The following is a 22134-nucleotide window of genomic DNA, read 5'->3' as shown; positions in this document are numbered from 1 at the left end:
GATTTTAATTCTTCAAATGCTATTTTACAGGCATCATATAATGGCATTTAATTCCATTCCATTATCACCTAATATATTTAATCAATTTATAAACTCACACAAAAGTAGTCTACCTAAATGGTATGAACGAGGCTGCGGGAGATGGGAGCTGAAAATGTACCATTTCAAGACTCTGGACAATTTAGCATGAATAACATTCCTGACTCGGGGAATAATAAAAGCTTTTACAAAACAGTACACATAAAACATCAAATCATAAAATAAAATAGAAAACTTTCACTTATCAAAATAATGTTCTTTAAATAGAGTAGGAAAAAAATCACACCCTATCTAATAAAACCTATTCTTCTCTTTTAAATAAAGCTTTCAGATCAAACTAAGAACAAATATAACGCTCATACATGTGTCCTGTACATAACACATGATCTTTTTAAAAAAATACACAAATACACAAAGATACTGCCAGATAACAAACATCATAAAGTGGTTTCTTTCTGCCTGTCACTGACTTACTATACAAAACAAGCAAACAGCATTTGAGTGCTCACAAAGCAATGCATCCATGCAAGTTACTTTTAATCTTGACCCTTGCAATGCACATTAATGTATGTAAACCATTAACATGAAGATTAGCATTTTTTGTTCATGCATTTCTTGAACATGCAAAGAACTTGGGATAAAGGCATGAAATTTCTGCCATGTCACCATTAATTAATTTCAAATTCAACAGTCTTTATATCAACAACGTGGACAAAACACACCTAACTAACAAAAGAAACAGTGAAACAGTTTTTGAGTTTTTTCACTCAAAATGAAAAAACACGCACACAAACAGTTATCCTTAAAAGTCTACTTTTGTTTAGATTTTGCCCACAATGTCATTTTTGTGACTGTGTTTGTGAGAAGGTTGGTTGTGTATTACTGATTCATGTTCTGCTAATAAGAAATAAGAAGAACTTTAAACAATGCCCTCTATGAACCCTGTTTCCAGATGTACAATGAGCATTCGCAAGAAAGACATCTCTTTGCGGGTGTTCTCAAATATGACACGGGGGTCGTCTGACTGGCACCGAAGGCAGTTAGGAGCCATTACCATAGAAAGGTTGTTCACATCCATTTTAGTTACTGCAACATTTGCAGGCTGAGCAAAAACCTGAGGAAGACATGGGATATGCATCAGAGCAGTGCAATAAGTTAAGTACATTTGCTGCATATTGTGTGTTTGTTGAGTGTTGTGAATACCTGTAGGAAGTGGATGAAGTAGCACAGCACCAGTCGGTTGAGCTCAGGCAGTGACTGCACCACCCTGATGGCTGCCGCAGGATCATCGTAGTTACTGACACACTGCTTGTAGAAGCTCATGGGAATGAGAGGCTCCTCCAGCTCACGGTACCACAGCTTCATTAGAGAGGCTGAGGAAAAACAGTGGTATAGATGTTTAACTATTTTTGGTACGATAATGAAATGCCCGTAGATTTTTTCTTTGACTATGTAATATTCTTATAAATGGATGAGAACAGTTACTCACCAGGAACATTGGGGTCTGACAGATTTTCAGGAATCCTCCATTGGTCCACCTGAAGCTTCAGTGCATTGACTTCATCAATGTCACCAGGAACCCTGCGGGAGATGACTGTTTTGTTACACTCAAGGACCACCAGAGGGAGACAGCACACCATAATTATGCATGCACAAGTGACTGAGCTAGAAAACACTGTATGCCCCAATGTCTTGCAGAGTTTGAAATGACATTTCACAGTCTAACTGTTTTTATTGTATTTTTTTGACCAAATTAATACATAATCACTCTTTCAAAAACATTATGAAAACTCCTACAAAGTTTTGAACATTATAATTGAATCAGTTAGCATGTTGATATTTGACCCTATGAGCTGCATAAGCCAAAAAGCTACAGTTCAGTGTTTTGTCAAGTCACACTGCTTCTCCTTAGTAGGCTACAAAAAGCAATTGTCACTGGAAAAGCTAAACTATTAGGAAACAACTGTTTGAATGTCACATTACCAAAAAATTTACTTAAGTAGCTTCGCAACTTTAAATTATGTATTTGTCAGCACACTCATATAGTAAAATATAGCCTGTTCTTTTATTCTGTCTAATTATCTGGAATGTGAGCAGGTCTTACCTGAATATGCCCTCAGTCTGTGCTCCACCCAGAGCTAGCACATACTGAGACAGCTGCACTTGCACCCACGGCAACTTCCTGTCTGGGAAGAGTTCACTCTGCCGCTCCATCACTTCCTCTAGAGAGCTGCCGAACAGTGAAGGGGTTATGATGGCACGCCGACTGTGGTCCACTTCCTCCAAACTAGGCTTACGAAGACCCTAATGGGAAAACAGTAAAAATATCTTTCTCTTTCTTAAATGTGTGTTTCTCCAAACAGTGGATTTGATCAAAACTCACTTTTTTCCCTCCAGTGACTGCCACTTTCTGGAGCTTCCGGTAACAGTACTTGGCATATGTGCTGACGGGAAGAGCTAGAGGCAAAAAGACATGAGTGATTACTACTATTCTTAGACGCAGGGCCTGGATACCGATTTACATCTGATGCGTCAAAACCTGTATTACAAGGTAAAGACTGACATCTGAGTAATTTTTCTTTGTCTGGAACATGGCTAAATTGCTCCATTACAGTCGTGGAATAAACAATCATGGAATCACAGCAGAACATGCGGAGTGAAGCAAAAGGAGTCAATTGTTTTAAAAAATGAATGAAAAATGAAGATTCAGTTTTATCTGAAGTGTAGAGGAGGAAATCCAGCCAGCACATTCTGTTAGTACTGACTCAACATGTGAACTAGAGGAGACTAAATAAACAGACAGAGGGCTTTTCTACTAGGCTGCGTTTCATCAGTGTGCTGTGACTGTCTTGTCCTTCTGTTATGTAAGAGACAAGGACATAGGACTATAAAATTAGACATTGCAGAACATTTTCCACTAGTTGGAATAAATCATATCCCCAGAAATAATTTAACGTCAGATTGTAAAACAAACTCCAGGAGAGTTGTAGAATCACTGGGATTTATTGTACATCCAGCAATGCTGAATTTACAGCAGCCTATGTTCAGCATTTTAGAGAAACCACAGCCGTTCTCTACAGAATTCCTCTGGTTTCAGGAAAGCCTCATAACTCCAAAGTAAAATCCATAGGGGGCATTTCTAATACAGGCTTTGAGAATCTTAACTAAAGGAACCAGATGGTAAAAAATCTGTGCGGCGATAAAAAGCATCTTTTCTGGAATGTGCCCCAAATTCGACACCTCTTCAGATTTATGGCAAACAGGTGATAGGCATCCATGTTGATACAACCTCTTGTTAATTTCCATGCACCAGACTGTGATTATGTCTAATAAGAGGTATTGCATCATACATTTGCGCTTGTTCTCTTTTTTTCCCTGGATTCCTGAACCTAAACAGTTCATTTACAGGGTAAACATACAGAATCTGCCACATTCATACATGCAGATTTAATTCTTATAATTTACATGACTGAATAAGCGCTGGTGGTCCAGCTTTGAAACAACAGCTTTCCCTCATTTGAAATGAAAGGCAACAATAAAGCGAAGGAAAGCCAGAGGAAACAACAATCTTTTCAGAGGCCACAAATGAGACCACACAGATCTTTGTGGTGACTCCCTATGTCAGAGAGATGAGTAAATTCCAGTTTAACAATGGCCTTCATCAGGGCTTCCAACTTAACATCCCAATAAATCCCTCAGCTGGGCTGGCTCTACACTCAGACCAGACCTAACCTCAGGAATCCCCCATGGTGACTCACACCCAGTTGCAACACTCTCTGTGAAGTCAACCTACTCATCTGGACATCTGCCCATCAGATCCAACTTAATGACTCAAAAACATTGCAGGCCAGGGCTGACATATGAGCCATATCCTGCTCCTTCAAGTGGCCAGTGGCTGGTGCTGGTCTAATGGGCTTGTGATTACAGTAGAGACGGCTCATGAGTAGGTCTGCATCAGCGGCTGTGAGTCACTCTTATGCCATGCCTGCAGTGAGACCCAGTGTAAGGGATCCTTACTGTGGTCAATGCCACGGCTACATTTAGTCAAAAATCTGATGAAATCATCAAGACCACTCATTGTGGTAACAGTCATAAGGTCAAAGTAACACCATATGAAGCATAAAAGCACTCTCTTTTACTGATAAGCACACGTGATGTGTCCTGCCCTAAAGGGCTAATTAAAATAGTTTTATTGACACGGCAAATAACTGATTCCACTAATGCAACTACAAATGAAAAGTACTCAATATATCTCTACAGAGGCCTGCATACCAACATCTGATCTCATACAAAGTGTCTAAGTAATCATCCATAGTTAAAGATGAACTACAGTACCTTCTGTTTCCTCCTCTGAGTTCTGTTTCCTCTTCTTCCTTGACTTAGAGTTCTTCTTCTTAATATCCTGCTGGTCCAAAATGTTCTGGGTTACTGCAATGGAAACACACAAAACAAAACAACCCATTAAATAACCCATACATTTAGTGCTGTCATAATTAAAATTAAAAAAAAGAAAAACAATTAATTATATGTATAGACACAATTGTTATGAAATATGTTTACGTTTTAATATATTTTAAAATATAATTTATTGCTATGAATTTTCAGAATAATTTCTCCAGTCTTTTGTGTGACATGATTCTTTAGAAATCATTCTGATGCTGATTTATTGTTAAACATTTTTATTATTATTATTATTATCAGTTTTGAAAACAGTTGCACTAAATATTTTTGTGGAAATGATAAATTTTCTCAGGATGAATAGAAATTTATTCTTTTGTAACTTTTTATAAATCTTTTGTAACATTATAAGTGTCTTTACTGCTACGTTTGATCAATTTAATATATATAATCATTATTAAATCATTATCTCTACATAAGCAATAATAAAGATAATTCCAAGACATTAAATTATTGTGGAAAACAACTAAAGCAACGCAAAAAGTATTTTTAAATCATCAATTTATTTTTTATTTCTATATCATTGAACAAAAGTCTATTATTAGACCTTAGTGTACGTGTTTTTAAATAATTAACTGACAAACTCACTTTTCTTGTCACTGGCTGGCTCCATGTGTCGCTGAATGTAGCCTTCCAGATAGCAGCAGAACTTGGGTGAAGGAGCAAAAAAGGCAAGGCACACAGCCATGAGCTCCCAGCCTGCTGCCAGGCTGCGTGGGCTGGTGTTGCCTGTGGTCTGCCTCACGAGCTGGACGTAGAGCTCGTCCCTCAGTCCCTGCATGCCCCAGCACTTAGTGACAATGAGGAGAGCTGCATGGCGCCGGTCCAGCCGTGAGGGTCTGTCTCCCATGTACGCCTGGACGAGCTTAAACACCTCGCAGGCTTCTTTGCGTACAGTGCGCTCGTTGGTCATCAGCATGGGCTTCTTGATGGAGCCTCGGTTCCAGGACAGCATGTTGGCGATGGAAACTCGGCGGCGGAACAGTCCCTGAGTGTGCATGTTCAGGTGCTTGCTGGCCCAATCAGCCATGTTGGCATCTGGGGGTGGGGGTTGACGGAGGGTGGCGTAGGAAATCTGGTAAGCCCTACCATCACTTGCCTGCAAATTGGTATCGCTGGCTACATGGCGATGAGGGCCAAGTGAGCCTGTTCTGCCATCTACCATACCTTTCTTTCTACTATCCAACTGAACCGTTGGCTCCAGAGCTCCCGCCTATAGAAGAGAAGAAACAGGGTGTTCATAAAACAGTTCATAAAACATATTTTTACACAGATGCTTTGTTCATCTGCTTTTCACAGAACTTAACTGATTTTGACTTTCAGTTCTTCTCTGCAATAACTGCAGGATCGGCATTTAAACTCATAAATGAACACAAAAACACAATAAACTCCATCAAACGCAACAAATAAAGAATTCCCATCGACAATAGATGAAGTTATGACCAATAACTGATATAAAAATTCCTACAGTAAGTCATTTCTCCTTCTTTGTCTCTAAAAAAATAATGCAAATCCAGCAATGGCCTCATTTTGATCCCTAGAGGAATTTTGTCCTTTAAGGAGGTCCCTTATGCAGGCATTGCCTCTCTCGCTGTACTCAACATTGTATTCCTGTTACAAAAACCAGGCACAACATGAGTGCCAACTTCACTTTTATACCTTATATAACATTTTGAGGACACTGTGGGTAAAAATGACATAATTCATAAGTTTCATATGGTCTTTATTAAACTCATTGATCATTGTTATTTTAGCATTATTTAAATACAGTTTGTTTCAGTAATTTTGTGGCATGCTTTTGTCATATTTAATAGATGTTCTTTTTTAATATATGCATTTAGTTTTCCAACTATTCAATTTTAGTGAAGTTCTTAAATTTTGACTTATTTTAATTGAAATAGTTGCAAAGGCAACATTTCTAAATGTTTTAACTATGTAAAGCTAACAATTATATTTTATTTTATTTAGGCTCAATTTAAATTAACAAAAATATATTGTATATTACATGAAGTACATATATTCACCTTCATCTGCCAATAATTTGGGGAATTAGCACATTGAAATGCCAGTGTGGTGAAATGGCTTATACACCAGGGAATGAGGTGACCTATGATGTCATCAGCTTATGGAACAATCCCCAGCAGGTACCAAACCCCTATCGGCTTCACTCTAGACACACAATTGGTCTGTAAAGTGACCACGCCTGTCCAGGACCCAACTGTCCCGTCTGTGTCAGCAATGCTACCATATGGGCCACAGTAGCCATCCTTCCTGCTCAACAGGCATCGTGTTTTGCAGCTCCGCTACGTTCTGGCATTTCACCCATTACCATGGCAGCCCACTGCTGTATTCACATCAGAGGATGGTGGGAAGGGAAGAGGAGGGCGCAACGAGAGTAGGTATCATCACCTCTTTTTAAATAGGTCATGAAAACATTTTCAACGATCAGCACCTGTAAGTCTCAAAGCTTTAAAATGATCCCTTTAATGTTTCCAGAGCTGATTAGATCAGAACCCAAGTAATCAATTCTTGAAGGCATTTCAGAAAGTACAGAACTCTTGGCGCCTAGCTGTTGAACAATGTAGATAGAATTCATAACTGAGGGAGGACAGATTACAGCTTTCCTATGGGTCAGAGCGGCAGTGACCGCTCTTTGAGTGATCATTGCCCTTAACTAGAATCATGTGCAGACGGGGAATTGCCTCTAACTTGCTGACTGCAATGTTGAATACCCAAGAGAAAGATGTTGTTGCCTCATTACGCTTTATGATTTAGACTGAAATAACTACAAGACTGATATTTTACATCACTATTATGCTATAATGGGTGACATAATAATCTGTTTCTAATAAAGACCATGGGGAAAAATATCAGACAGGCATGAAAAACTTCAACCATACCAAGCTCTCTCCCAACAGTCCCACATGGAGATTAAACAAATATGACGTCTGGGTTTTAATGATGCTGAAACTCAAGATCTGTGGAAAATACACTGTGGCAAAAGTTCATACACATATTTTATACAGGACTGCAAATCTCTCTAAAATAACAAGGTAAAAGTTACTCCCCTGGGGGACTTGTGTGCTCATGAGCTCATTGTAAGTTAGTGATAGTTTACCAGAAGGTCGCCTTTAAAATTTTACAATAAGATTTAATTTGTTAACATTAGTTAAGGTATTTAATTCATAAATATACCATTGTTCATTATCAAGTCATGTTCTTTCCTAATTAAATGGACAGTTCACTCAAAATGCAACTTATGTTATAATTTAATCACCCTCGTGTCATTGCAAACCTGTGTGATTTTACTTCTTCTGAGCAACACAAAAGTAGATAGTTTTGTCCATATAGTGTCACTGTTGTTTTAGACCCCATTTTATTGCATTGTTTAGACAAACAGTTCTTCAAAATATCTTTTTTGTGAGTAAAAAAAATATTTTCAGTTAGGGTGGACTACCACTACAACCAAGATTTAAAAATGCGGTAAAATTATTGTTGATTCATGATACTCTACTAATTTTCATGACTTGAACCTCACTGTAAGGTGTTAACAAGCCATTTCTACTAAAGGAATAAAAAAAAATGTATGTAGTACCTGTGAAGGGGGTCCGGCAGTCTCAGGTGAGGACAAAGTTACACTCTTTTCAAGCATGTCCACCTTTTCATAAGTCCTCTTCTGTCGTCCCGGAATCTCCAGAGGTATGAAGGCCATACTGTGATGGTTACTTCTTATGCTTAGTGACCTGCTACAAGATGCAATGTCCTCTCTGGAGGAGCACCGTCCCACACTGTGTGTGCATTGGGAGAAAGAACTTTCCAACATCTCAGAGTCCAGACTAGCTTTGGTCTCCCTCATGGTATTTGAGCGACTAACAACCTCCCTCATCTCTTCTATCAGACGCTCGTTCAGGGCTGTGAGTTCCCCAGTGCTGCCCACAGACCCGGGTCGGCCCTGGGCCCCGGTACCTATCCTCCTCCTGCTTTTCCTCCGCAGACTGGGAGATGGGCCAGTTGAATAACCTGAGTCTTGGTAGCTAATGGCGGGAGGTGGTGGTGTTGAATAGTCCTGAGATCCATGGCTGCCCTGCCGGCTGTGGTGAACTTCCATGTTTCTGAGAACACTTGCTTCTAGGATCCTCCATGACTGCATCTTCTCCTGGCTGGCGGGCTCCTTTTGAAGCCCCCTTGTTGGGAGGAGCAGAGATTCAGGTGCTGAGGTCGGAGATGGGCTGGAAGAGGGGACTGGTGAGGTGGAAAGAAGCTCTTGTTTGGGGTCTACATTCACCATGTGCTTGATACAATCCAAGCCTGCTGGACTATAGTCGGATGGGTTTCTCTTGTGTCTGGAGCTGGTGTGAGATTGACCCGGGTGCTGGAGAAGTTTGACCTTCTGGAGACTGTGTCTAGAAGGGCCGTTATGTAGGTGAGCACCTTCAACCTCCATATCTGCTGCAGGTTCGTCGTAAATGGGGTAATCAAATAATGGATCATCGTAGAGGCAAGCGGTTGCTCCATACTGAGGAGATACTGGCCTAGATGAGTTAGACTGTGGCTGGAGAGATGCTGTTGAGTCCCCAGAGGTCACCAGGCAGAAGCTGCCATTGCTCACCTTCCTCAAGTGGTGGGCCTGCCTCGTGTCTGATGCTATTTTTCCTCCTGGTGTGGTTTTGTAAGCCTGTGGTGACAGCATGTAGCCTGAAACAGATTTGACACTGCCAGTATTCAGTGTGCAGGCACTATGGTCACTGGTTTTACTCTGAGGAAGATGAAGGGAAGCAGCTCCGCTGGTTCCTCTTGTCTGGCTTCTGCCAATGCTGCTGACCTTTACCAACATGGCAGCTTTGGATCCAGGAGAGGGCTGCCACCTCTGAGATGATTCTCTTTGCTCTTCCCTGTTGTAAAAAGTAAAAGAAATGCATTTTAGTTTGTCAATATAAACAAAGGCAAAAATATAGAAAGAATTTGTAAAACCCAAGAAAATGAGGCAAAGCCAACATAAATATACAGAAGCAGTAGAAAAAAATAAGCTAATCTATGATGCCAAAACCAATCATCTTTATGACGCCTTTAATGAGTCCAAATCTGCAATCTTCATCATCGCCTTTATTATCCAGACAGCTAAAGCTAAATTCTCAGCAATTTAGGGAAACTAAGGGTCTGTTAAAAGTATAAAATGTCTATTCAAACGCCCATAATGCCATTGTCAGGAAAACAAAACCATGATTGGTCAACTGAAATAGATTTTAAAGCCCAACATTGTTGGAGTTTAAAACGGTTTTGTGGTGAAAATGAATGTGGTTCCTTTAATTGTTCTTGTTCAAGAGTTTAGAGTTTAGTATAGAGTCACTATACTAATCTGCTGTTGCTTGTAATCCCAACAATGTCCACAGCTTTAGTAGTCCTAGACAGTGATTTATACTAAAGCAAACTAAAAGCACTATTACCAGCACAACATTTCCAGACAAATGCTCCACATTGGTTAATTTACTCATTAACCTCCAAAATGAAACAATATACATTTTTAGATTAGTTTTCTGCCAAATATTAGAAAATATATAGTGAAAACTCATTAAAACCTGCTTATAGGCGACCTCCTCTGGGGATTTCTAATGAGTCACTTCTCAAATGAACTTCCTCTTACACCTTTACACTCTATGAACACACACACACACACAAAAAACAGATCTACCCTATCAAACTCAGAAAGACAATAGAAGTGGTAAGAGAGCCGATCAGACTGGAAGCAAACACTTTTACAACCACTGCAGTGACTATGGTAATCAATTGTTGCATTTTGAAAAAAAGGAATATTGCTGTGAGGGAAGCACTTCCCCTTTCTTCCATCAGCTGAGGCAATTTCTTCCATTAGAATTGTTCTCTTTTCTTCTCACACAATTTCTCACACATCTGAAGATAAACAACCGTTTGAAATGACAGGCAGGTAGGTACAGCATATATGAAGACTGGAAGTCAGCCATCTGGCAGAGCCCCAAGGCCATTGTAAAGACTGTGTGACATGACAACACGACAATCAACAATGTTCAAAGTCTGTCACACTGATAGAAAGACTTGACACTTGATTCACACAGAGTGTGAGTGTTAAGATGGTGTTGGTTTTCTCAAGGTGGTGACGGTGGGGACATTGCTGTAGGAATGTTACCAAAAGAGAAGACTGTAAACATGTAGCTGCTCTCTTTCCTATGAAATTCAGCCATTTGCCTTTTGGCATGGCATAATGACATAACATCTTCACAAGATCACTTTAACAAGCAAGAGTGATAGCTATGATTTTAAGTTGCTTAAATGTTGGTAATGCAACACAAAAAACTATCAGTAATGTAGATTCGGGTCTCCAGGATGTGACACTGAACATCCAGAAGAGATGTTTATGTAAGGCCCACAGATTCAATGTGCTGTTGTTTTACGAGTATGGCCGATGTGAGCAAGCAGGCAGCTCAATTTCCTGCCATGAGGAATGACTGTTAAAAGAGTTCAAAGGACAAACTACACAGCACAAAGAGAAATACTAATTCAGATATACATTTAGCACCAACTTTACTGCTGCACTTTTGAAAAGCTCCTCAGAAATGCGAACAACCATTTAACGTACACTACTCTTCAAGCGTTTGGGATAGGAACGATTTTGTTTCCTAGGCTGCATATTTGATCAAAAACACAGTCTAAAAATCAGTAATATTGTGAAATAATATTGCAATTTAAAATAACTATTTTGTATTGTAATATATATTAAAATGTATTCATGTGATGCAAAGCTGAATTTTCAGCAACTATTACTCCACGCTGCATTGTTGCACGATCCTTCAGAAATCATTTTAATATGCTGATTTGGTGCTCAAGAAATTAAATCCATTTTTATTTTTATATCGCTTTTCATGATACATATTTCAAAGCATCTTTTCAAGCGGAAGAAACATTTCTTTTTATCATAATCATCATCAATGATGTTGTGCTTCTCATAATTTTGTGGAAATCATAATACATTTGTTACTATTTCCTGATGAACAGTTAAAAAAAGACAGCATTTATCAGTAAAACAAATCTTTTAAGACTTTGTACATTCACTTTACCATTACCTGGCAATAATTACAGTACATTATTTAGCTTACAGAGACAAGGGCAGAGACATCAGGAAAACTCAAAACTGGTTAAAACAACAGTAAGTTTATACATTGCCTTGAATCCTTTGGGTGAAACTAGCACATATAGATACCAACCTCTGACATTAAACTGACATACAGCACATGCACAGGTGAGTCAAAAAACATATATGTGGTCTATCAATACAGTTGACAGAGAGGCCCGAGACAAATTCTGATACTTACCCACAATGAGAATTTTCCAACAGCTCAAGCTATTTTTAGACATCTGAACATGTCCTATGTCGGCAGATACATAGAAACAGACTAAATAACTAAATTCTGTCTCATTTTTTCATTGTTTGCTTTCTAAAAAACAACCAAATCTACAGGATATTTCTTTTTACTTTCCCCTAAATGAAATGAATAAAAAAAATACAGCAACCAAGACTTCTTGTACATGACGCTAAAGTACGGCACCAGCACATGACGTGTTGTTGACAGAGGTGGGTAGAGTACCCAAAAACTGTACTCAAGTAAAAGTAAAAGTACTTCTAGAAATATTTACTCAAGTAAAAGTAAAAGTACTAGTCTTGAATAGTTACTTGAGTAAGAGTAAAAGAGTATCGGATAAAAAATCTACTCAAGTAGTTAGTTACTAGTTACTTTGGGTCATATATACTGATCCTATTTTTATTTAGATATATAGATAAAATGTATGTAATGTATGTGTGCGTGTATAAATGTATATATTTCATCAGCCTTTACTCCAATTTATGTAATTTATTATAAAACCCTATCTGTTTACTTAAGTAACAGATATAGGTGTCATGCCATAACATATTTTTAATACGACTGACTTTATATTAAATGTGAATTTAACATTGAAAGTTAATGTGATATAAATATTACTACTAATCTTTCATTGTTCAGAAAGAGAGCAAATAACATTTACATTATTAAAGATCATTTTCACTGACAGTCTAGATTTCAATCACTCTCAGAAACTCCCATTAAAATCACTGAAACTGTTAACACTGTGAAATCAATATCTTAATTAAAGATTCGTACACACATCTGCACTTTGTTGTTTCTGCGAGAGAATTCGCCAGAAAGAGGTATTCAGTCAGGAGCGAGTGAAGGAAGCACCGGCATTTTAGCGATGACTCATCGGAACACCTCTGATTGGCCAATGCTTTAATAAGCTCAAAAGAATCATGTGTGATTTGTTATAATGCGCAGCGCTGTATAAACGCATCTATCTCTGGCTAGCGCCAGCAAGCAATCACAGATCTGAATTTAGCAGCTGATAATATGACTCGCTGAACGTACTTGCACCAGTGTGATTGTATTAAAATTAATAAAATCTTAATCGGCTATTTTTTGTCTTTTGGAAGCTGCATTCAACTTGACTCCCCTCTGTTATAAGCCACACACGTACAACAAACTAATGTCACAGTGGTATCGTGTACTGTAATCGAATGTAGCCCAAGTTATTACCTGTTAAACAGTAGACAGCACACGCGGTGTTCATCTAATAAGGATCTCCATCGCTAGCAAATAATAGCCTTTGCAGATTTCAATTCAGTGCAGTTCCAGCCACGTTTTCAACGCTCTTTCTGTTCTTAAACGTTACAACTCCGAGTGAACCACTTCAGACGCTCAGCGCGTGCGGCAGGGAACTGAACGACTCATTCAAACTTATTCATGAACCAATTCACTCGTTTGCCAATTGGTTTGATCAAGCCTTTGAACAGAATTGACTCAAAAGAATGAATCATTCGCGAATGGGCATCGCTCATTGCCCAGAGAAAAGTAGACGGCGCGTTTGGAATAAACTGAAGCATTATTTACATTACATTTAATCATTTAGCAGACGCTTTTATCCAAAGCGACTTACAAATGAGAACAACAGAAGCAGTCAGGTCAACAAGAGAACAACAACAGTATACAAGTGCCATGACAAGTCTCAGTTAGTCTAGTATAGAACGCATAGGTAGGTTTTTTTTTTTTTTTTTTTTAATTAAAAGACAAGAAAAGGAAAAGTGCTAGTGTTAGTTGGTTAAGTGCAGGCGAAAAAGATGAGTCTTTAGCTGTTTCTTGAAAATGAGTAAAGACTCAGCTGTACGAATTGAGATTGGGAGGTCATTCCACCAGCTGGGGACAGTCCAGGAAAAGGTCCTTGAGAGTGATTTTGAACTTCTTTGGGATGGTACCACAAGGCGTCGATCACTTGCAGAGCGCAAACTTCTGGAGGGCACATAAGATTTAACCAATGAGTTTAGGTAAGTTGGTGCCGTGCCAGTGGTCGTCTTGTAGGCTAGCATCAGTACCTTGAATTTGATGCGAGCAGCTACTGGTAGCCAGTGTAACCTGATGAGGAGCGGAGTAACGTGAGCTTTCTTTGGCTCATTGAAGACAACCCTCGCTGCTGCATTCTGGATAAATTGCAGAGGCTTGACAGTACATGCAGGAAGGCCCGCCAGGAGAGCATTACAATAGTCCAGTCTGGAGAGAACAAGAGCTTGGACAAGAAGTTGGGTTGCTTGCTCTGACAGGAAGGGTCTAATCTTCCTAATGTTGTATAAGGCAAACCTGCAGGACCGGGTAGTTGTAGCAATGTGGTCTGTGAAGCTTAACTGATGATCCATCACAACTCCTAGGATTATAACATTTATTGCATTAAGATAAAGTAACGAGAGGAGCGTCGCCCACAGTAACGAAGTAAAAGTACAGATTTTTCCCAAAAAATTTACTCAAGTAAGAGTATAAAGTACCCATCTTTAAATATACTCCGAAAAGTATTCGTTACCCCAAAAAATTACTCAAGTAAATGTAACGAAGTAAATGTAACTCGTTACTACCCACCTCTGGTTGTTGACTGTATTTATACATACCAAAAAAAAGTACTGTGTGACCATGAATGTGCCAAAGAACAAAAACTAGTAAAAAGAGAGAGGAGGAGAGAAACAGAGAGAGTGAGATTAGTCATGGGAGGCTCCTTTGGTTGGAATTCCTTCCCCTTATCACTCAAAGGCGTCGGGATTGTTTAAATAGCAGAACAATGTGTGGTTGTCAAGCACCATGGCAATGTTTTTCTTACTGTAACATTCTATAATAAGATGCTTGTGGTTAAGGAATGTGGCTGCTACCAAAAAGACTGAACAAAAGACAAATAGACCAAAATATTTATTTATCACAAAAAAAAATGTCTTTACAAAAGTTAAGATAATTCAGCATTTTTCTTTGGTAAGATTATTTAGATCTTATTGATTATTTATTCATTAAACCTAATTCCAAATGCACATTATGACAATTCACAGATGACACAGTTCAAGCTAACATTTTATTACAGTCATGAAGAAAAAGGAGGCCAGCAAAACTACAAAGCGAGTTAAAATACTGTTAAGTCACTTTAATTTTGTAATTTAGTTTGGCAGTGAGGAAAATAAGGTTAACTAGTTAGGGAGGTTCAGTTTGTCCCAGGCCGTCTGGTGTCTAATAGTCCAAGCACCATGCCAGAGATTAATGTTTCGCAGGGTGAAATGTGCCTAACCTCATAATTTTTTTGAATGCATTGGACTTTCCATCAGTAGCGGAAACCATATCAAGACAATGTGTCCAAAACTCTTCCCCATCTAAAGAGGAAAACTGAGATAATGGGCTATTTTCATTGTACGGACAGGAAGAGGAAATGTGGCCTATAGCAAAAGCCTGAAACATGACTCAGAGTTGACAATCATCTTCTCAACAGATGTGAAAGACTAAGCAACATAAACATACACTCACATACACTGCCATTCAAAAGTAATGCTTTTGATTTCTGTAACATTAGAAATGTCTTCTCTTTCCCTTTTGATCAATTGAATGCATCCTTGCTGATCCATGCTTTTGAACAGTAGTGTACATGTATTAGAAATAAGATTATTTCCATTTCTCATGTATTAATTCATCAAAATGATTCATTTGACTCAGACTCAGACTTGTTCAATGAAGCAAACCTGAGGTCTTCTGGGGTCTGGAGGACTCAGCTGTTCGTGGACAGCTGAACACCTCTCATTACTGAGCCAGTGAGTCTAGCTTCTTCACATTCCGGACACGTGACCAACCCATCCTCTCCTTCCACACCCTGCTCTCAAAAGATGTGAGAACAACTTAAGCACATAATTCCAATTATTAAGAGCAAAAAAAAAAAAACCAGACCACTAATATTGTGGGAATTGCTAGGGTGGGAATTGCTAATTTACTCTTTTTATTAAATAATAAAATTATTTTTGACCACAGCAAGACTGTCTCAATCATTTATATTGTATGTTTCACACCAAGCTATACACTTGCCTCTCTGTAACCCCTGGAAAAAGCAGTCAAAGTGGGGCCGGCTCTGCATATGGACAATGAGATGGCTCTGGAATCTCAGCACTAATCTACATCTGTTGATATGAAATCAGATAGCAAAGGAATTCACTGCTCTGGTTACAGCCATGAAAATGCCTCTTCTCTCACAAACAGTCAACCTACTGAACAGAGCATGAGGCCCACAAGAGTGTGGCCAGAACATTTGGAAATTAGTTACAAATACTTATCTTAATTAGAGTTCATTTTAGTTATGGTTAAGAATGAGTTGAGAGTCACATTTCTGGTCAACTAAATGAATATACAGAATTATAAATGTAAAAAAATATATAATTTCAGCAAACACTACAAAATCAAAAGGGTCCTTCTGGTTTAGAGAAGCACTAGCCCTGCACCAGGCTTTCTGAGTTTTTTTTGTGTTTAAAGTGGAGCCAGCGGATCAAGACAGCAGTCTGTTCTCAATGTATTTTAAGCAACACCAAAGGCACGACTAAAATAAAACAAAAGACAGTCGAAATTGCTCTACTTTCATAGACAATCTGTGTTAGGCCACTAATCTAGTTCTCAGAGTAAAGGACTGAGGTAAGACACAAAACGTGTGTGACATGGACTGCAAAGATTTAACAGAGCCTGACCAAGGATCTGAGCTTTGGTTTGTCTTTAATGAATCTCTTTACAGCTCAATGTTTATGACCATAAGATGTAGCGATACTCCCTTAGGATATTAATGGTGACCTTTCCACTCCAAACATGAGCGATATCCTATAAAAAGCCTAAAAAACACATTTGAAATGTCTTTTTCAATCTCAGCTCTTTATTAAATCCCAGACATTCTTTACATCAAATAAACCTTGTGAGCATGACACAAGTGAAAGCATGATCTAAGATCTGTTTGAACTCCTTCAAAGTACAGTCTGTTAAATTATTTGTCCTCAAAGAGAAGATTGTATTAGGCTGGGTGTTAATTTAATGTCTTCGATCCCACTCCAATTCATGCTGTGGGAAACAGCTAGTCTTCAGAGAATTGAGGTTTTAACTAAAACCCTTGTCTTCCTATAGCAGCCACTCGGCCTGGGGTCTGCCTGCAGGACAAAAGAATTTCGTGACCCCTTCACAACGTCCCCAGGTCATCCCTGGGTTCTGTTACACCATTGCATCACACAGCAAAGGAAGCACAGAGGTGTCCTCTAATCTCTGATCTTCTTGTCATGGTGACCTACTAAACGGCTAAATGCTAGATAACACAGACACTGTTGAACAAACTCTTGTGATCTCTAGTGCAGATGTGGAAAAACTAAGCCTTCCTGTTTCTCCACACTTAATAACTTTTACAGAAACACCCCCATCCCATCCAACCATCCATCATTTAAACAGGATCACATTGAATGTGTGTGCCAGATTGTAAGTGTTTGTTTACAGGGATTGGTTAGCATGTTTACAGAGTTCTTTCTGACTAGCGTCAAGCTCTGCTTGCCTGTACTATGAGGCCATCCTGAAAAATATTTTTATTTGCAGTAACAGTAATTTTTTTTTAAAAAAGGGTCGGTAGGTTGGTCTACATTTTTTTTTTCAAGTTTCAATGTAAAAAAAAAAAGTCAATTTTTGTGATGGTGATGACGTCGGTATGAATTTAAACAAATTAGCATATCGTGACGTCACTGACTGGGTCTTCAACCCGTGCCTTCAGGCGCATCATTGCAAACCTCATTTTAATGCAGGCTATATAGACTACAAACAAATTTAAATCTTTGTCAAAAACATGTTTATTGCATGAATTTCAGGTGAGAAAAAAAATGAGGTACTGTTTCACTTGCATCCACCGCTATCTATCAATGCAACCTACAAATGAGAGAACGTTTACTTTGCTTTCTTGGGTTGTCCCTTTTTGGGAAAAAAATCCTGTTTGATTTAAGTGATGAGTGTTCATTGAATCGATTGTAAAATCGATTTTGCATGTCTAAAGTTTTATACGGCAAATAACACCAAATATAGGTAAATCCACGGACAACAGGCAGGAGGAATGTAAAGATTCAATATATTGGTAAGACCACTATTTCTGATGATTTATTGGCGTGAAGTTATGTGCAAAATGTCAAACAGGAGTGCAACATTTTCGAAAAACAATAAGCAGAGTGGACTGCCATAATTCAAAACATTTACTGCAGGCTTCAACATGGCTGTGTTTACGATTAAATTTCAACAACAACCAAGAAAATCGCATAGAAGATTTACTTAGGCTATCAAAAAAAATATTTTTTCGAATATTCGTCGAATTTAAAATAAAAATCCACATTCGAATTCGCATATGAATTTTAGGTGTGCATTAAGGAAGCTGCCTTATGAGCCCCGGTACGTGTTCCATTCCATCTGGCCACGCGCACAGCTGTGTCTACACAACTTTTAAAGGCGGACGAGCTCGACACGCAGGATCTGCTTTCTCATCTTTCACCTCGTGTACGCGCACGAGATGCGATGACAATATATGTGTCATTGCATTATAAGGTTATGTTAGCCTATCCAGTTGAAGCCACTTAAAAAAAAAAAAAAATCAATGTGGAGAAGATCTTGTTTACATCAAAACTGAAACCAAGCCATTCACACAGAACCCATATTTCGCGCATCTCATGTTTTTAAATGAAATTATGTATCCTGTGTGACTGGTTTTCCGCCCTTTTTATTTATTTAACAATGCATGCATACATGATGCTGTTTTGTTTATAATTCTTTAAGCAACTTAATTAATAATAATTGGTTCATAAACATTATTTTAAATATTATGTTTTTTTCACAGTCATGTATTCTAATGCTTTGAATAAACATGCAGTAAACATGCTCGATGTGCTATCTTGAGCCTCAGAAGAGAAGCAGAAAGCTTTTTTTCACCCTAACTGAAATTATGCATTTAAAATTCGCTGTTATTATTTGCTGTTATGCGTGTGTGTCCGAAGCTGCAGTTGCTGTGTGACGCCTGTTCAAAAAAAATAAATAAATAAAATACCTGGACGCGCTCCGAGAAAAGGTCGTTAAAATCATTTTCTTATTTTCGTTTTCGAAACTTGTGTTGGTTGATTCGTGCTTGATTCGTGCAATAGATTTTCGAACATAAAGTGACAGTTGGTCACGGTTTTAGACTAGAGAGGAGAAGGGATGGGAAAAGATCCGGGCACAGTTTTTCCAGAACTTCGTGCCAAGTTAAAGCGGTGTCGAGCTGTTTTAATGATTTTTTTTAGATCTATTATGGTGCCCGAACACGTATGACTTTGAACAGTGACCGCGAACATTTAGTTTACTGCAGCCGCAGCCATCATTACCAAGCGCGAACCGTTGACTCTGACAGTGAGTGAGAGTATGAGACGAAGCGAACACACAGGCCACAGTGTGACATCCGTGTAAACACAGATGACATCAAGGGTTTTTTTTAAATTAAAGAAGATAGCCTTCATTTGTATGTAGGCCAAGGCAATTTATATATTTACAATACTTACTTAAATATAATTAATAGTATTTTATTGCGTTTGTATTAGTTGTTTGAAGAGTAAAAAAATAATTGGTTGGTCTTAACGCAAATTTACAATCGGCAAGTCGGTCGGACTAAAAGCAAAAAATAAATAAAAAATTGAGTCGGTGCTAAATTGACAGGGTCGGTCGGGTTACGGCAAACAAGAATATTTTTAAGGATGGCCTGACTGAGTCCTGGATGGGCAGTGTGATGACTACCAGATTTAGGACTTTGTTCATCAATCAGGGGAAGCTGCTTGTACCACACACACCATGATAACACAGATGGTGCTGTTTGGATCATTGTCAGGCTGATATTTTATGACCACTCCCTAGCTTTTCTTTTTAGATGGACAAACAACGGAAATCATTACTGGAGACTCCTTCCCCTTGAGGCATGAAACAATAACAAAGAACGTGTCACAACAAATCAATAATAATTATAGAGCAATTCAGCAAGATTAGGCTACCTTGCTTTATTCTGGCATGTGCAAACTCAGACAGTCAGAGGCAAAATAGCCTCTTCCTATAGGTGGAATAAACATAAACATAGATCATAGATTCTAAATTGAATCCTTCACTAGCCAGAACTAAACGCCTGTATTAAGATTTCTGCAATTTAGCTAGTGCTAGTTGATACAGTTATATGTAAATACTTTTCAGCAGAGAAAACATAATTTAAGGCAAACTTCCACTGTAACCAAATGTATAATGAAAAACTCTTTTCTATTTTAATGTATATCAAAATATAATTTATTTCTGAATAAATTAGAGCAGCCATTACTCCAGTCTCAAATATCAAATGATCCTTCAGAAATCACAGTAATATGCAAATTTGCTCCACAAGAAACTTTTTTTGATTATTATCAGTGTTAAAACTTTTGTCCTGCTTACTATATTTGTGGAACTGGTTACATATTTTTTTAGGGAATATTTAAGGAATTGTTCAAAAGAATTCATTTGAAATACCCTTTCATCCTTGCTGAATAGTGTTAATTTCTTTCTAACATAAAAATCTATTGAACAATAGTGTATATCATGAATATTCAATGCATCTCCCAGCCCTACACACAACCCACTAAAGTTATTTGAAAACAACTATGATATTATCATACTGCTAAATTAGGCAAAATGCACTCAAAAAGCTACAGTTATGGTCTCTGAATCTCTCACACACAGCTATCCATTGTTTTGGGGACATTGTATGACCTTTTAAAAAATGTGAGTCATCTGTAAGGAGGCTTTAGACATGTGGGGTTCCCAAGAGAGACGTGCTGTTGCTTGAGAGGTCTGAAACACATTGGAGGCCAGGAGGTGGGAGATGAGTGGTTTGTTGCCCTTCTCGGTTTACCTAAAGGTCAAACATTTGTTGCACTACTAGTTTTACAAAAAAGGTTAAAAATGTTGGGCCTCCCAGAAACAGCAGTCATGCGTGTCTAAAGTGAATAAAGAGGACAGTTCCTCATAGCACTCTCTACTCACCAAGTAGCTTGAATCATAAAAGACGAGACTAAAATGTATATAAAAAATGTAAACTATAACAAAATCTTTTTATTTTCATCTGAAAAATAAATGTGACAAAATATTATTTTGTACTGCTGTACATGCTTCTATTACGCAGGCTTTCATGTGTGCCGTTGCCAATGCCAGATATGAAGAGTTCAAATAGAGTTTAGAGTTTCTCTGACCCGTTTCAGTGCATGTCTCTTTAAATGATAATGAGCTACTGCTCACCCCACCCCTCTCTTCTGTAGGGCGTTGACACAAGAATGTGAATATATCCATATATGTCTTATTCAAATAGCAATCTATCTACGTTAAAACCGGTTGCAGATCGAAGCAGATCACTGGATGACACAGTTTAAGACTCAGACAGCTCATAATGAACTAGCTCTGTGAGACACACCAGAAACCTAAATACAAAAAAAGTGAAAATTTCATCCAATATCCCCTTTTACTCTTTTTCCATGAGTGGATTTGAAAAAAATGACAGCGCTGCTTAACATTTCCCTGAAATAGAAAGAACCACTGTATACACTGGATAATGTATACCATGGGCACAAGAGCGCTTTTCTTTGCAGGAAAAAGGGAAAGTCCAGTCATGTTTGAACCATAAAAAATGAATGAAAGAAAAGAATGAATGGCCAAATGATTGTAGTTTGGTAAAGCATATGGCACTGAAATAACAGAAGCACAGCCAGTGTCAGGTGAAATAGAGCTGGCATGGCTGGAATCTGGTTATGAAGGTGGTTTGATGCTTCTGGGAACTCTCATTAAACCATCCATAATATGGGTTATGAGGAAATATTAACTTTTCACATTTGGCAGCAATTTATCTAAATGACTGCCTTACAATTACAAGATAAACACAATGGATGCAGCAACAAAAGCTAAAGGAATATTCTGGGTTCAGTACAAGTTAAACTCAATCGAAACATTTGTGACATTATGCTGATTACTGAACAAATACATTTCCACTTTTACCTATTTTACTTTTTATTTTTACTTTTTTTAAGCTAAAAATCAGGGTTATGGTGAGGCACTTACAATAGAAGTGAATGGGACCTGGGTTAGTTAACATGGGGTGGGCAGTCTTCCCAAAATATCATATCACAATCTTTTCACACAAAATCACGATCTACAAACTGAATCACGATCTACGATCTGAATCATAGTATCCATAGTATCC

The 22134-nt window shown here is 38.2% G+C and overlaps 1 protein-coding gene across 1 annotated transcript in view; it reads right to left on the bottom strand.

Moving 5' to 3' along the window:
* Positions 1–838: 838 nt before the first annotated feature.
* LOC132119494 (rho GTPase-activating protein 39-like) overlaps positions 839–22134 on the bottom strand; it is a 38977-nt gene continuing 17681 nt past the window's right edge. The window contains exons 3-10 of the mRNA XM_059529526.1: positions 8093–9389; positions 5086–5710; positions 4375–4467; positions 2423–2496; positions 2144–2343; positions 1529–1620; positions 1243–1412; positions 839–1153 (exon numbers count right to left, since the gene is read on the bottom strand). Of these exons, the coding sequence (XP_059385509.1) occupies positions 959–1153; positions 1243–1412; positions 1529–1620; positions 2144–2343; positions 2423–2496; positions 4375–4467; positions 5086–5710; positions 8093–9389 (2746 nt within the window). The 3' untranslated portion in view covers positions 839–958. The remainder of the gene's footprint in view (positions 1154–1242; positions 1413–1528; positions 1621–2143; positions 2344–2422; positions 2497–4374; positions 4468–5085; positions 5711–8092; positions 9390–22134) is intronic.

This window comes from Carassius carassius, chromosome 38 (assembly GCF_963082965.1).
Source record: "Carassius carassius chromosome 38, fCarCar2.1, whole genome shotgun sequence".
In the NCBI taxonomy this organism is placed as follows: Eukaryota; Metazoa; Chordata; class Actinopteri; order Cypriniformes; family Cyprinidae; genus Carassius; species Carassius carassius.
This window is presented reverse-complemented; position numbering and strand designations above follow the sequence as displayed.